The 13,352-nt window shown below is 36.5% G+C and overlaps 1 protein-coding gene across 1 annotated transcript in view; it reads right to left on the bottom strand.

Annotated features, from left to right (window-relative positions):
- TMEM232 (transmembrane protein 232) overlaps positions 1 to 13,352 on the bottom strand; it is a 157,583-nt gene that overhangs the window by 141,950 nt on the left and 2,281 nt on the right. The window contains exons 2-3 of the mRNA XM_028149762.2: positions 11,167 to 11,287; positions 3,083 to 3,218 (exon numbers count right to left, since the gene is read on the bottom strand). Coding sequence (XP_028005563.2) covers positions 3,083 to 3,207 — 125 coding nt within the window. The 5' untranslated portion in view covers positions 3,208 to 3,218; positions 11,167 to 11,287. The remainder of the gene's footprint in view (positions 1 to 3,082; positions 3,219 to 11,166; positions 11,288 to 13,352) is intronic.

Here is a 13,352-nt window from a genome sequence, read left to right as displayed (position 1 = left end):
CCTAACTAGATTTGAAGAAAAATATTACTAGAAATGTAATATATGATTATTAAAATGGAATGGATAAATTTGGTAAGAAGAGAGATAATTAGTCATGCAGAAAACAGATCACATCAGAATAAATTATTCACAATAGAGTAAAAATAGACAAAAATGGAAAATGAAGATGAAAGATTAAAGGATGTGAAAAATAAAACGGGATGGTCTTATATGCATTTAATCAAGAGTCCAATAATCAGAGATAAGAGAAAATGGATTTACAAGGTAATGACTGAAGAAACAATGTCTGATAATTTATCAGGAATTATGAAAGACACAGTCCATAGATATATCAGGTTTAAGAAATCCAAGGAGAATAATTTTTAATTATATTCAGACACATCACAGTAAAACTGCAGAAAATGCAAGACAATAAAACATTTTTGAAAGCACTCAAAATTGGGGAAAACACATTAATTCTAAATAAAATAGCATAAAAATTTCACCCAATTTTTCAACAGCAATAAGGAAAGCTGTGACTGGAATGACACCTTTGGTGTGCTGCAGGAAAAGAATAAAAGCAATAACAGACCAAAGATAATTCCATATTTAGCCAGGCCAGCATGGCTTGGTTATTGAGCATTGACCTATGAACTACGATGTCACAGTTTGATTCCCAGATAGAGTATATGCCTGGGTTGCAGGCTCGATCCCCAGTGTGGGGCATGCAGGAGGCAGCTGATCTATGATTCTCTCTCATTGATGTTTCTATCTCTTTCTCTCTCTCCCTTCCTCTCTGAAATCAATAAAGAAATATATTTTTTTAAATAAAAATAATAAAAAATTAAATTTCCAGACTTCTGTATGATGAAAGGTACCACAAAACCAAAGTTAAAAAACAGGCCAGACTGAATGAATAATAAATATTTAAGAATATCAAGTATCAATTTGAAAAGACAACACATATTAAATTGGTCAAACACATGAGCAGGCAAGTACCACTTTGGCCCTACGATATTTGAAATAAACCAGCAAATATTAAGAAGTCTGACAATACCAGGTATTGGTGAAGATGGGGGAAGTGATATTTTCACATACTGGTAAAGAAAGTGTAAATTGATTCAGGCACTTTGGAGAGCAATAGCATCAAGTTAAATTTAAGAAGCAAGGCATAAAAAAAATCCACTTCAATGAAACATACAGGTACACAAAGAAAAATGTACAATAATTTTCACTATAGCATTAACTTTATGGAAAATAAGGTAAGTAAAATAAGAAGAATCCTACCTAATAAAATAGTAATATGCAAATTGACCACACCTTCGCTATGCCCAAGCCACACCCACCAGCCAAAGCCACGTCCACCAGCCAATCAGGGCGAGTATACAAATTACCCAACAAAGATGGTGGTTAATTTGCATACGCTGAGGGAGGGAGGAGTGAAGACTGAAGACAACTTAGAAGGAAGAGGGAGGAAAAGCGGAAAGCAAGGTGGCTGCCAGAGGGAAAGCCGGGGCGGGGTGGAACGGGGTGGAGCAGGGCAGGCGGCAGTGGCGAGCGGGTGCAGGCACGGTGGCCGCAAAGGCGGCGGCAGCGGCAGTGCACGCGGCCACAACAGCTGCTTGCAGAATTTTCCTGCAAATGGGCTACTAGTTTATTATATTTGAACATTATGCCACTGCTGAAGTGAATGAAGAAAATACATCATTAGCAACATGACTTGAATTAAAATCATAACATTAACTTTTTAAAATCAAATCATAGATATATGTCATGATTTATCTCTGTATATAATTTATGTAATTACATAATTATATTTAAAATCATGTGGAAAATACAATTTTGTATTCAGGTATATTAAAGTAGAAATATGATCTGCAATTACATATACCACAATTATTATAGTTGGGAGGGCATGTTGTCAGAGCTTCAAGTTGATCTGTTGATCTAATCTTCATTAAAAAAATATTTGAAATAAACATAACAATATTTGACCTTAACCAAAACAATCTAATCTAATAATAGACAAATATGCAAATTGACCGCACCTTCGCTACACCCAAGCCACGCCCACCAACCAATCAGGACGAGTATGCAAATTACCCCAACAAAGATGGCTGCTAATTTGCATATCAAGACAGTGTCAAAAGAAGCCAAGAGCTGCAGAAGGGAGTAAAGCTTCGAGGAAGCAAGCAAGCGGGGGGGGGGGAAGGAGGAGAAGGGAGGAGCGAAGTCAGGGCCGGGGGCGAAGGGAAACGGGCTGGCGGAGAAGGCAGGGCGGGCGACAAGGGAGGAACGGAGGCGGGGTAGAGTGCAGCAGGAAATCCTATTGCAGGATTTTTCCTGCAACGGGAACGCTAGTATATAATAATGTTTTATTATATATTCTATTCTTTTATTTTTTTTAATTTCTTTTTTTTTTAAATATAATTTATTGATTTTTTACAGAGAAGAAGAGAAAGGGATAGAGAGTTAGAAACATCAATGAGAGAGAAACTTCAATCAGCTGCCTCTTGCACACCCCTTACTGGGGATGTGCCCACAACCAAGGTACATGCCCTTGACCGGAATCGAACCTGGAACCTTTCAGGCCGCAGGCTGACGCTCTATCTACTGAGCCAAACCGGTTTCGGCTTTTTTTAATTTCTTAATGTCACACACAATTTTTAAATTATCAACAAACTTTGATCTAGTAACTTCATTTTAAGACATTATATACTAAAGCAATAATTTGATGCAGAAAAACATTCTACTGTGGTTTAATATAAAATAGCAAAGGATTTAATAATAACTAAAATGTTTCACAATGTAATGGTTATTAAATGCTTTCTCATGTGTTTCAGATTATGGCAACTTAAAACACATATATGATTATAAAAATATTGCTTATTTTAAACAAACATAGAACTCAAAATTTTAGAAATGATAATTAATAATGGACCTATTTATTTTTAAAAAGTAATTTTTTTATTCTGTACAGCATTTGTATTGATGTACAAAATAGCCTGTAGTTATACTTATTGCACACATTGTCTGTATTTTCTGAATTCTACAATACCTATGGGTCCACTACTTTAATAATATGAAAAATTTTTAAACTTACTTTGATTTATCACTCCTCCTTTTCTTTTTCTTTTGCAAATTAAACCTCAAGACTTTTTCTTTATAAGAGGGAGCTATTACGCCAAATACATCAGTCACAGGTGATTTCTTAACAGGCATATTCATGGATCATAAACCTAAAGAGAAATATTAAATTGTATATTAGAATACAAATATACTCCCAGTGCCACATAATATATTTCATGTAAATTTATTATTTATGGGGAAAAGGGTGGCAAGAAGGAAATCAGGCTGAAGCATGAAATTGTATTAAGGAAATATTTAAATTTAAATTTAAAGTGTCAAGACGTAGGATTCAAACCCAACTTTGAATCAAAAACCCATGTTCCATATATTGTTACTACTATAAAATTAACCTTTCATGTAATATTTAGTCTTTATTGTACTTTACCAGTTTTATCAGTAAAACCATTGAAAGAACAGCATGGCATAGTAGTTAAAAGACTACAACCAGACTAAGTGATATACTTAACTACTCTGTACCTCAGTTTCCTCTCCTGTAAAAGAGAATAGTACCTTTATAGCATTGTTATAAAAAAAATCCTACCTAATAAAAGAGAAACATGCAAATTGACCGTACCTCTGCTACGCCCACAAGCCACGCCCACAAGCCAATCAGGAGCGAGTATGCAAATTAACCCAGCCAAGATGGCGGCAGCCACAGAGTTGGAACAAGCAGGAGGCTTGGGTTGCCCCTGGCAATGGAGGAAGCCAAGCTTCACTCCGCCCTGGCCTGCCCTGGCCTCAGCTCAAGGCTACAAAGTTTCAATTATAGAAGATAAATAAATCCCAGATACCAGGGTCTCCATTTGGGTCACCAGGGGCTGTGGCCGGCCTGCAAACCACCACAGGCCCCTCGCCCAGGCCGCCCCATGCCCCAAGGGAACCCCCACCCTGATCTGGGACACCCTTCAGGGCAAACCAGCCAGCTCCCACCCATGCACCAGGCCTCTATCCTATCTAATAAAAGAGTAATATGCAAATTGACTGTCACTCCAACACACAAGATTGCTGCCCCCGTGAGGTCAAAGATGGCTGCTCCCATGTGGACACAAGATGGCTGCCACAAGATGGCCAGCAGAGGAGGGCAGTTGGGAGGAACCAGGTCTGCAAGGGAGGGCAGTTGGGAGTGATCAAGCCTGCAGGGAAGGGCAGTTGGGAGGACCCAGGCCTGCAGGGGAGAACAGTTGGGGGGGACCAGGCCTGCAGGGGAGGGCAGTTGGGGGGGACCAGGCCTGCAGGACAGGGCAGTTAGGGGTGACCAGGCCTGCAGTGGAGGGCAGTTTGGGGGGATCAGGTCTGCAGGGGAGGGCAGTTTTGGGGACCCAGGCCTGCAGGGGAGGGCAGTTGGTGGTGGGGGAGTCCAGACCAGCAGGGGAGAGCAGTTAGGGGCAATGAGGCTGGCAGGGAGGGTAGTTTGAGGGGACCAGGCCTGCAAGGGAGGGCAGTTGGAGGTGATCAACCCTGCAGGAGAGGGCAGTTAGGGGTGACCAGGCCAGCAGAGGAGGGAAGTTGGGGGCAAACAAGCTGGCAGTGGAGTGGATAGGGGGTGATCAGGCTGGCAGGCAGAAGCGGTTAGGGGCAATCAGGAAGGCAGGCAGGCAAGCAGTTGGGAGCCAGCAGTCCTGGATTGTGAGAGGGATGTCCAACTGCCCACCGGGATCGGGCCTAAACGGGCAGTCGGACATCCCTCAGGGGTCCCATATTGGAGAGGGTATAGGCTGGGCTGAGGGACAACCCCCCTCCGTGCACGAATTTCGTGCACCAGGCCTCTAGTAGATTATAAACTCAAAACATCATTATCTATTGCTATTGGCTATAGTAAATTTTGCTTATAATAATCTACATCCATTAGAATATAAAGCAAAAGTATGTTTATGTCCGTAGCTATATTGAGCTATGTATAGAAACATCATTCAAAGTGGACCTAACTGTAATATAAAATACAAGTTATTCTCAACAGAATTAATATATTCCGGAGTTGTTGCTTTTTCACATCTGCTGGTAAGAGGGTAGATTTTTGGACCATATGCTCAAAATGCAAGTTCTATACCATCTTGCTGATGAGACTTTCCCAGATGGGGTGGGTAGAAAATGTCAAATTGCTGTGAAAGTTTCTTCATGATTACTCTCAATTTCTGGCTTATTTTAGGAGTACTTATCTTGATAGTAATAGTGCTTAACCAAAAGTAGTTTGTGAAACACTATTTGAAAATATTTTTATATACAACAGAGATAATAAGACTCCCTAATGTATTTTATGGATTAGAATTGCATTTGACTAAGAATAAAAGAAACACGCCCAAATAATCCCAAATTTCCCAAAAGAAAATAATGATGTCTTCATAAATGTTTCCCAAAAAGGTATTGGAATTAAACCCTCAGTGGGATAAATAAACAAAAAAAAAAAAAATAAGATTTTAAATTACTCCTTCTCCATACCAAAAATAATCAAACTAGAGAACCTAATAATGTTATCAATGTTCACAAAATTTTTCATCTTTTTGTAAGAATATTCTTCATAAAATTCTCAAAACTTAAACCTAAAACTATCAACAAAGTAGAGTCTAAAACCTAAAACTATCAACAAGGAATTATTATAGCTATTGTTGCTATCTGTAAAGTAGGATCCAGTCAACCTTCATATGACTACTATTATCAGTAGTAGTATTACTGTTATTATTACATGTGCAGTAGGGCCAGTCAAGCCTTCAAATGACTAGAGCTTCAGTTGATATCTAACTGAAATCTCAGGAGAGACCCTAAATAAGAACTACTCAACATCAACTGTGTACAATCAACTCAAGAACTATGAGAGTTGATAAAAATTATTTAACCTACTAAGTTTTAAGGTGGTTGTTAGATACCCAGCATACTCGTTGGATTGTACAATGAACATTTATGCATTTCACTATATGCACATTTTACCTCAATAAAAATAAGATTAAAAAAGAATATATTATATGGGAATTAGGTTTGGTGACATATAACAGAAGTAAAAATGACAATTGCTTAGCAAGATAGAAGTGTATTTCTAATGTTAAAAAAAATTTTTTTTAAGTTCAAACCTAGACAATTTAGGATCTGTTTAGCAGCTTCACAGTCATAAGAAATCAAGGCTCCATCTATATCTTCCTTTCATGGTCATTGTCGGGCCTCACCTTGCTTCAGGTTGTTCACTGGTTCATGTAGCATCAAATTATTAGGGATGCACTATTGTGGCTATGTGCTATTGACTTCTGTTTTCAAAGGAACTCTGTTAATCAAGTCTCCTTTTCATCTCTTCTGCCATTCTCCTAAATTAGGATGCCATTATCTTTGTCCTAAATTAATACAATAACTTCTTATCTTCCAGTCTCCTCACCTGGCTTCCTCTAGTCTAATCTTTTACATGACTGCTAAAACTTTTCCAAACTTAAATCTCCTAATCATTTCACCCTTCCCCAGTCCCCACCTCCTTGTTTAGGCCCTTGAATATATCCCTGCTGTCAACAAAAAAGTACAAACTCAGAGTAGGAATTGTCAGATAGCTGGAGCATTAAGTTTGAGTGTATGGTTTATATTTTATTTGTCATGTTTTTTAAAAAATAGCTAATTGTTTTGTTTATCATTAAAAAGTTAATATATGTGTATATCAGTTATAAATTTTAATTGCAAAGTGTTTAGGAAATATACATTGGGAACTGGATTATCTCATCCAATTCAGGGTCCTACACTTATGTTAAAAACACACTTTATTGGACCATTTTACCAAGTGGCATGGGTGTGTAGAAGAAAGTGAGGAAATACAAAACCTTGCCCCATTTGGAGATAGTTAAAAGACTAAAAATGTGTAGTTTGTAAAAGAGAAATATAGGCCATGGGGTACCATTAACGTCTCTTAAGGATGAAGGTTTTACATATATTTTCAAGAACTCCTTTCCCTTTTGGTTTGTACTTCTCTATTCAGAGAATTTATGAATATATATACAGGCTTTCTTCTCTTCTTGCCTGCATTTCTGCAAGGCAGGAAGCTGAAGCTGCCTGAAGTCACTGGCTTAAGCTCGTTGAAAAGATGATGCTAGATGAATTCTTTTATTGGGCTTATGATGTGTGTCAGTACTTTTTAATTTTTTTGCAATAGTCAACATAATATGAAATAAAGAAAACTATATACAAACTCACACTTCCATATAAACTAGAAATAAAAGAATGTTTTTGACTATTTTATATTTAGCACCACCAAACAGTACCACAATATTTTTTGTAAGAGGTTGTCATTTAGAAAATTCTCTTTGGTTCAGTTTTCACAAAAGTAGAAGTGCTTCTTTTCCTGTGTTTGATAGATGTATAGATAATTAAAATGCTGTCCCTTCCCTTAAGATATTATAACCTATGAACAACATAAACTGATGAACAAAAACAGATCCAGAGACAGAGAAGCATAGATCAGACCGTCAAACCTCAGAGGGAAGGAAGGGGAGGGTGGGGGTAAAGGGGAGAGATCAACCAAAGGACTTGTATGCATGCATATAAGCATAACTAATTGACACAGACACCAGGGGGGTGAGGGCATGAGCAGGGGGGTGGGGCAGAAGATGGGGAGATAAGGATACATATGTAATACCTTAATCAATAAAGAAAAAAAAAGATTCACAAGGGAAAAAGAGAGAAAGAAAAAGAAATTATAACTTAGAGAAAAAGGACTGGCTTATAAACCAATATTATCACATTTTAAGATGCTGAATTCCATGACAAGGCTTCAGCTGATTTTAGGGGAGAAAATTTGCCAAGAGAAATATTTGATCAATATGGCATTCTATAAAAGTATGACAAGATCTAAATAATAGTCTATTTAAATTTAAGAATGACTATCTGTCTCAACAGAATTCTGTCTGTTTTGGCCTTGAGTTCAAAGAATGAAAGTATCTTTATCTAATGAACAGGATACCTAAAATTTGAAAGAACTTAACACAATGGAATTCTTTCAGCCCAAAATTATCAAATAATATGGGGGGGGGTGTTTAATTGTTCTTTTTATAATCTAAAACAAGCGTAAATCAAAATATTTAGGCCATTTCTGAAGGAGCAAAGGAATCATCAAGAACTGAACATTGAATGTGGAAATTTAAGGTTTAAAATATCTGAATATCTGCATGACATCTGATGAAAACCTCAGTCCTGAACCTGATGAAACAGGTACTGGTGCTATGTCCTAGAAGAGCATTAACCATGCCTAAGGATAGGCAGCCCACAGTTTTTAAGGACACTAAGCACTGGTTGGCTGCTCTTAGGATACTAATGCCATAGGATACACTTGGTAGTAATTAGAAAAATCCAATATTCACAGTGTATGAAGGACATGCACATTTTGCCTAAGCATGACTAATCAAAAAAGGAAATCTGAATAGCCAGAGAAGTGATTGAATGACCTACTGGCTGAATGACCACTTCAGACCAGGTACATGAAGTTATTACAGGCAATCTGTATTAAAAGAAAAATGTAAAATGTATTTTTCTCAAAGAACTGCTTCCTACATCCTCTCCTGGACTTCTTGTAAAAAGTAGTATTTTCAGTATTTGTTCTCCCATCCTACATACACACATACAATGTAACATCAGTGATAAACACATGTGGTCATGAAAATTTATGTTCTATAAATAAAAGTATAAACTTAACTGTGATATAGCTGCCACAGAGATCCAGAAATCCAAGGTCTGAATGAGTTCAGGCTTATTGATGCCATTAACATCATGTATAACTTTATGTGTGGATATATGTTTCCAAGTCTCTTGAATATATATCTAGGAGAGGAATTGCTGAATCATGTGGTAACTCTATGTTTAACCATTTGAGTAACTGCCAGATTGTTTTCCAAAGTGGCTACACTATTTTACATTCTCACCAGCAGTGTATAAAGGATCAAATTTCTCCACATCCTCAATAACACATTATCTTTTTTATTACAGATATCCAAACAGGTCTGAAGTGGTTTTGATTTGAATTTCCCTAATAGCTATTGACTTAATCATCTTTCCATGTGCTTATTAGACATTTGTATGTCTCTTTTGAAGAAATGTATATTCAGATCCTTTGCCTATTTTTCATTGTGTTGTCTTTTTATTATTGAGTTGCAATGTGTAAAAGAGAAAACATCTCTTTTTGCTAAAGGCCATGATATCACATCTAGATTTAATACTTGACCTACTTGGTGTTTTAAACTCTACCAGAAATAGATTTTTAATCAACCAATCTCAATATCAATGAGGTAATCTGTCATGTGGGCCCTGTCCAGCCCTACCCCCTCATAGGCAGAGGAGGCAATCGCATGAAAACAAAACAAAATAAAACAAAAACCCCATCTGTATATTTCTTTCCCCCTAAAAGAAGATGTCTTGATCAGAAAATCCTTTTTCTTTTGTTAATAGCTCCCTTGCCTCACCTTTCTTCCTATATAAACCCCTTATTTGTATAACTCCTTGGAGCTCCTTTCTTGATGCTAGATGGGATGAATCACTTAATAAAGCCAATTAGATCTTCAAATTTACTCAACTGACTGTTGTTCTTTAACAAATTGTTCTTATACGTATTAGATACAAATCCCTTTTCAGATGTATGATTTGCAAGAATTTTCTTCCAATCTGTAGGTTGTCTTTTCATTTTATTGATGATATGCTTTGAAGAGCTATATTTATAATTTTTATAAAGTCTATTTGTTGTTGTTGTATGTGCTTTTTGTTGTCATATCTAAAAAAATCACTGCCTAATCCATGTCAGAAAGATTTATGCCTGTTTTCTTCTAAGGTTTTGTAGTTTTAGCTCTTACATTTAATTTTTTTATTCATTTGAGTTAACATTTGTATATGGTATGATATAGGGTTCCAACATCATTCTTTTGCATATGGATATCCAATTGTGCCAGAACCATTTGTTGGAAATTTTTTCCTTCATTGAATTATTTTAGCACCCTTATCAAAAAGCAATTTACCACAAATGTGAGGGTTTGTTTCTATTTTATTTTATTGAAACCTATGTGTTTTATGCCAATACCACATTGTCTTGGTTACTGATGCTCAATAGTAATATTTGAAATTGAGAAATGTGAATCTTCCACTTTGTATTTCTTTTTCAATATTGTGGTTTTTTTTCTATTCCAGGCCCAAGGTAGCCTTGCCATGTGAATTTTAGGATCATATTATCAACTTCTGCAAAGAGATCAGTTAGAATGTCAATATTGGTTGTACTGAACCTGAGGATCAATTTGGGAGCATTGCCATCTTAACAATATTAGGTATTCTTATCCATGAGCATAAGTTGTCTTTCCATTTATTTTTGCCTTTTTTAATCTCTTTCAACAATATTTTGTACATTTTCAAAATGTAATTTACATTGCCTTTGTTAAATGTATTCATATTTTATTCTCTTTGATGCTATAATAAGTGGAATTTTTCTTAATTTACTTCCTTTTCAGTTTGCTAATTGCTACTGCAAACTGATTTGTCTATATATCTTACATACTGCAAGCTTGTTAAACTTTTTTATTAGATCGACTAGTTCGCTAGTAGCTTCCTTAGCATTTTCTATATACAACATCATATAGAAAATGTATTTTGTGGAATACAGGGATTTATTATCTCCTAAAAACTATTGTGAAATAAGTTTGGAAAACATTGCATTAAACAAAATTAAAGGTTTGCATACTATAAGACATCTCAGAGTTGTTAACATGCTCCTGTGAGATACAAATCTCCCTGAGTAGCAGTAGGATATACATTTGTTGCTAAATTTTACCAGAGAAATCTTTAGGACACTAAAGAGTTCTGGAATCACATGTACAAAAAGTTGGGGGAAATTCTAATTTATAAAACTACACAGAGTATTTATTAAGCATTTGTTGCAGGCACTTTACTAGGAGTTCTGGATGAACAATGAGCTTCAACAGAAGAACACTTACCAAATTAACCATGATAATGAATGATTCTGATTATGAATCAGATGCTCAAAGGAATATAACATTGTTTATCAAGATTACAAGAGTTCATGCCAAATAGTTCTTACTGAAATAAAAAAAATCTAGTACTCACCTTGAACCTAAAGAGTTATTTGAGACATCAAAACAAAGAACATATATGCACTGAAGAGGTATGTTTCAGCTGATCAAATGGCTCCAGTAAGCTGTCTGGTGCTTGGCAGTTCATTTGCCACCTAGCATAGACCCAGAATTTTTTTAAAAAAGGAAAAAAAAGATTTCAACATTAATCCCTAGTGTATTTTTGTTAAAGCTCCAGTTAAAATAAGGTTAAAAAAAAAGTACACTTGTTAATTTTGTTTCCTGAGAACTAGACAATGTTAAAATTATAGCAAAACCTTTGGATAGGTAACCTGCATTACAGAATGTAAGATACAGACTGTAATCTTAAGAAACACAGGATAATTGGACCAAAACCACCAAAAAAAGATATAATTCAGATATATTGTTGAAATCAGATAAAAAAGGGAATCTTATCGTCATCTCGCCTCCTCCTAGAAATTTTTCCTAAGTCAATAACTTGTACCACCTTCTCAAGATTGCCTTTAAAAAATAATTGCATTTAACATCCTCAGTGAACCTTTCTCTCTCCCCAAACACACACACTTCAAATTTTTGAACGAGAAAGACAGAGAGAGATGGGAGGGACAATTTCACCTATTATACAAGGACTTGAAAACTGTCCAGGGAGGCAAGTTGGCTTCTGAAATAAGGCTTGCCAGAGGACAAGGGAGTCCCTGTCCAGAGGAAATTAAAAGAATTCGCCTATTGATAGCAATAAGTTCACCCACCTCTTTCGTCTTTCCAGCACCAAAGCTATTTCCCTATCAGATGACCTGGTGGCTGACCTTCTTCCTGCCTTCGCAGGATGATTTTCACCTTCGATTCTTAGTAGGGGCCAGGATGGCTGGCCTGCCTAGGGGCGCGAGTAGTGGAAGCTTCTTCCAACAGCCACAACCATGGACCCCTCCCCCAAAATAGGCTCAGTGCTCCCAGGTATGGGTTTTTGTGGATCTCCCGGTTGCCTAGGGATGGTGAGTGTGGCGATAACCTTAACTCAGGTCCTCAGAAACAAAACCTAGCAGTCACCACAAACTCACCGCAGCCTCAGGGTTGCTGGGGACCAAGACTGGTTGCTAAGGACGCTGTAAGAGCCACTCCTTCGAGTCCGAATGTTGTTCTTTTAGTGTCTCCTGACTAGGTTTAACCAATCAGGACCTTTAAGTGCAATTCCACCGTCCTTTCCCCACCTTCACCACATTTGTGTTCAGTATCGAACGAATAGATGCAATTATACGTGAAAGACCTTTCTTAGCTTTAAAATATAATCATAAAGTACATAGTAATGATTCGGTTTTAACACTGTACATACGTTAGCTATCCGGCAGTAGCTGCAGCGAGAATTGGTATGACAGTGCCAGTGTCCCCTCAATGCCTAAATACCTCCACCATAGCCTCGTCCCCCAAAACACAGTATCTACATTTAAAATTAAAACAGCATATTTATACAAAGGTAGCTATTTCTTTTAACCAAATTGCTGTTCAAAGGCTCCTTTTACATAGAAAATCTGGATCTGATGGCGGATAAACAAAACATCCAGGGTGTTCTGTAAGTATTAACCACAAGGGGGCGAATTTCAATTCAAAAGAATGCCAATTTTTGAAGATAGTATCCATTAATATTTTCTAATTCAAATCCTTATAAAATTCCCTGTCAACCAAGTGCCAAGCAACTTCAACTTTAAAAATTCCACAAATTTTGAGGAATTCTGATTAACTTTAAAGTTAATTTATAGAGATTGTTCTTGTTAAGTAAATTGCCTTAAAATATTAAGAACTTCAAGGCAATTTAACTGATGAAAACTTCAGATACATCAATCCAGAATTGTTTCTGTTCATAACAAGCACCAGGTAAGTCTTGTGATTTTTTAGCAAATCTTTATATTTTAAACAGAAAGTATTAATCCAAACCCATAGAATGTATAACACCAAGAGTGAACTCTTAAACTGTGAACTTTGAACAATTATGATGTGTCAATGTAAGTTCATCAATTATAACAAATGTACCAAATGGTTGGTTATTGATAATGGGGAGGCTATACATGTATGGGGGAAGGGAGAGTATGGGAAATCTCTGTACCTCTTATTGTGTGTGTGTGTGTGTGTGTGTGTGTGTGTGTGAACTCAAAACTATACTAAAATATAATAAAAATTGAAAATTAATTCATTTAAAAAATAAAG

Source organism: Eptesicus fuscus, chromosome 4 (assembly GCF_027574615.1).
Source record: "Eptesicus fuscus isolate TK198812 chromosome 4, DD_ASM_mEF_20220401, whole genome shotgun sequence".
NCBI classification, from domain to species: domain Eukaryota; kingdom Metazoa; phylum Chordata; class Mammalia; order Chiroptera; family Vespertilionidae; genus Eptesicus; species Eptesicus fuscus.
This window is presented reverse-complemented; position numbering and strand designations above follow the sequence as displayed.